The 3,527-nt window shown below is 36.2% G+C and overlaps 1 protein-coding gene across 1 annotated transcript; it reads right to left on the bottom strand.

Moving 5' to 3' along the window:
• Window positions 1-2,535: 2,535 nt before the first annotated feature.
• Window positions 2,536-3,527, bottom strand: LOC148170707 (histone-lysine N-methyltransferase SETMAR-like). The gene is made up of 4 exons (XM_088042241.1): window positions 3,500-3,527; window positions 3,329-3,439; window positions 2,757-3,256; window positions 2,536-2,709 (listed from the first exon to the last, which is right to left on the bottom strand). The coding sequence occupies exons 1-4, from the start codon at window positions 3,525-3,527 to the stop codon at window positions 2,536-2,538; spliced, it is 813 nt and encodes a 270-aa protein (XP_087898367.1).

Raw genomic sequence — 3,527 nt, 5'->3', positions numbered from 1 at the left:
TGATCACCGCGATTCGTTGTCGCGCCTTTCCGGTACTGCTGGGGCGATAATGGGTTGGCCCAGGATGATTTCCCAGAGAATAAAAATGCACTATTTTGTTTGTTAGTGTATATTATAATTCTTACGGTTTGTACATGACTCACTCTACTGTACTAAGAGTGGTCTTATTCGTCTCACTGTTGCTGTAAGACTCTTTTGACTGTACTAAGAGAATGGCCTGGACGCCAGCCCTTGAAGAGGGTGGGGGTGAAACCCTTACGGTGAAACCTCATAAAATGCGTAAAGAGAAAGTTTTCAACAAATTTCTTGTTCTGATTTTTTGTTCCTTCATTAGCTTTAATTCTTGATTCAATGGAGTTGCAGTTTGCTGTTGTTTTTGATTGAGCACTTTGCTTCGTTTTTGGGCAATGTATTGAGTTACCTCTATGTCTTCTATCGTTTCGTGCACGTTTTTTTAAAGTAATCCTGGCTCACAGTTGGCTTGAGCACTGTTATAAGAAGTTCCAATTTATCCTTGTTACGACTCACTTTGTCCCAGAGTTTTTCTATTTTATCTTGACGTTAGTCCAGATATTCTGTGGTCTTACGTGCACTGGAGTCCTTTCTCATGTTGGTGAGGACTTTTTTTATTGATTCGTGCAGCTTGTCTTGGGCCTTGACGAATTCGTTGCATTTATCCATGACGGCTCTTGCACTTCACAATTTGAAAGTAATCGTTAAATTGTTGAAATTCTTGTGGTTTGGCTTGTCCACACATTGGTTATTTTTGGCACTTGGGCGCGAAGATAATTTAAAGGATGCGCGACGGTGACGGACGACAAACAGTCCGACACGTGAAATTTCTTAAGCGTTTAGTTACTCAAGTTAACAACTGATACACTGTTGGAGTATACACTTTCGGTACTGAAGACGCGAAAGTTAATAAGACGCGACACGGAAAAATTGAACACAAATTTGCAAAGAATGCAAAGGAAAAAGGTCGTCGACTTGTGGACTGTGGTAAATTTTTAGGCTCGAAGTACCATGTTTGAGGAAGTATAGGAGTAGAGGGTAGATGAATGAGACAATCAACCGCTCTCGATGTATGTTATTTTAACACTAGTTTTTATTTTAACTATTTAACAATAAATTAACCTATTTACAATTATTACTACATCATTGAACTACTTATTGCTGATTAAGCAGTTAGACAATTAAAATTATTGTTAATATGGCAAAATGACGTCTTAACAAAGATATTGGGTGCGATTTTGATTCTCCTCGCGAGAAACTCGCTATTGTTATTGTTTCTGTTTTGGTTTTGTTAGTGATTTTTGGATTTTCACCAAGCGTAAAAATTAAAGCGCTGTTGCCACATATTTTTCGATATGACGATAAATTCACACTTGTTTTCCACCGTTCAAAATTATTTTAGAAAACATGGTAAATGGTTCGAATTGATGTTGTCTAAGGGCACTATGAAGTAAATGAGTAAGTCCGCCCAAGTCCTTTTAAAACCAAAATATTAAGAAGCCGTAGTGGCTTAGTCTAGTAGTAAAAACCAACAACTTTGAACAGTTTCATATGCCGATTTTGTGCAAGCAAGAACTGGATTCTTTTTGAGTTAGCAGAGAAGAACTTCCTTTATTCTCATGCCACTGTCTTTATTTCAATACAGATTTCGAAAATTTTAAGTTTGTTATCTAGTGTTTCATTGAAGTCATGCGAAAATCGAAGAAAATAATCCGAATTGTACTCATTGATTTTAGCAATTGATTAGAGAATAGATAGTATTTTCAGAACAAAAATTCTATTTTCTGTTTATGAAACCAGTAGAACTAGCGAGGTTTGAAATTGAACTGAGAATGTGAGTAGGCAAGAGAATAAATAATCGAATAGTTGCCAACAAAATTGAAGAAAAAATACAGGGTGTGGTATATTTATTTACAGGTTTTTTACCTGTACTCTATAAAATGCCTTAATGCCGTTTGAAACTGAACGCGTTGTGCATTGTTTTTAAAAATTAATAATTTATCCGGCTTGTTGACCTCTTCATACAGATTTAGTTTTATTTGGTCGTGGTCACTCCCATACGTTTTAATTTCATCCCTATATACAAATTTTATAAATTATAATGTGATTTATAATGACAACAGCAAATTTTAAGAAAACAATCATTTATTAACCCATTAACGCCCGCTACCAGAAATAATAATTGTTTTTTCATAAATTTTACATATGGTGTTTAGTTTAGATACCTGAGTGATCCTACATAAAAATTGTGAAAAAAAATGTTTGTCTTCTATTTTTTCTAAGCTGTCCTATAACACTTCGGTCAATTAGTCCCGGGACTAACTAGTAAAAAAGTACAATTTTTGAAAAATTTAACTTTATTTATCAACATAGCCTCCTTTGAGAGTTATACATTCCGTCTAACGCGTTTCTAACATTTCGATCCCTTTTTTGTAGAACGATTGGTCAAGGTCTTCAAAAAACATTTCTGTTTGAGATATAACTTCACAATTTGTTCCAAATTTTTTTACCTTTAGCATCTTTCTAAATTTGCGAATAGGTAATTGTTGCTGGGGGCCAAGTCAAGAGAATATGGGGGTGCGGCAGCAGTTCGAAGCCCAGTTCTTGTAGTTTTGCCATCGTCACCATTGACTTGTGACACGGCGCATTACCTGGGTGAAACAGCACCTTCTTTTTCGTCATATGGGGCCGTTTCTTCTTGATTTTGTTTTTTAATCGGTTTAATAGCATTGAGTAATATTCACATTAATGGTTTTTTCTTTCTCAAGATAATCAATGAAAATTACACCATGTGCATCCCAAAATCCGGAAGCCATAACCTTTCCGGCCGACTGTTGCGTTTTTGGTCGTTTTGGACGACTTTCACCTTCTGCTCTCCACTCAGCTGATTGCCGTTTTGATTCTGGAGTGTAGTGGTGTATCCATACATCGTCCATTGTCACATACCGACGCAAAAATTCCCGTTTATTTCGGGTAAACAAATCCAAACCACGCTCGGATTCAGTAACACGTTGTTGTTTTTGTTCGTCGGTAAGGAAGCGCGGCACCCATTTGGAAAATATTTTTTTCATGTCTAAATAATTATGCAAAATATTGTAGACACTGCCTTTCGAAATCTTTACGGTGTCAGCTATCTCCTGCAACTTTACCTTCCGGTTGTCCAAAACAATTTTAAGGATTTTTTCGCTGTTTTCTGGTATTGTGACCTCTTTTGGACGTTCAGCGCGTTGAGCGTCATCAGTGTCTGTAGGGCCCTGTTGGAACTCAGCAAACCACCAACAAATTGTTGTTTTCGGTGGAGAAGATTCCCTCTAACACTTTTCAACCCATTGCTGAGCTTCAACGGTATTTTTTCCCATCAAAAAACAATGTTTAATAAGCACTCTAAATTCGCTTTTTTCCATTATTTTGAAAATATCAAAAGTAGCTTCACAAAAACTTCAATATCTTGAAAATTAATAGTCAAAATGTCATGAAATTTTGACACGTGTCTTTTGAAGGTTAAAACTATCCAT

The sequence above is a fragment of the Gnatocerus cornutus genome, chromosome 7 (assembly GCF_029298725.1).
Source record: "Gnatocerus cornutus isolate USDA-ARS CGAHR chromosome 7, icGnaCorn1.1, whole genome shotgun sequence".
NCBI lineage: Eukaryota > Metazoa > Arthropoda > Insecta > Coleoptera > Tenebrionidae > Gnatocerus > Gnatocerus cornutus.
This window is presented reverse-complemented; position numbering and strand designations above follow the sequence as displayed.

What these genes read in the sequence shown, in the direction of transcription:
- LOC148170707 (XM_088042241.1), bottom strand. Translation starts at nt 3,527, where the DNA reads ATGGATAGTTTTAACCTTCAAAAGACAC. An exon ending in TCAGCAATGGGTTGAAAAGT is followed by an intron (nt 3,257 to 3,328) that starts GTTAGAGGGAAT and finishes AGGGCCCTACAG; the next exon opens with ACACTGATGACGCTCAACGC. An exon ending in AGAAAGAAAAAACCATTAAT is followed by an intron (nt 2,710 to 2,756) that starts GTGAATATTACT and finishes AACAAAATCAAG; the next exon opens with AAGAAACGGCCCCATATGAC.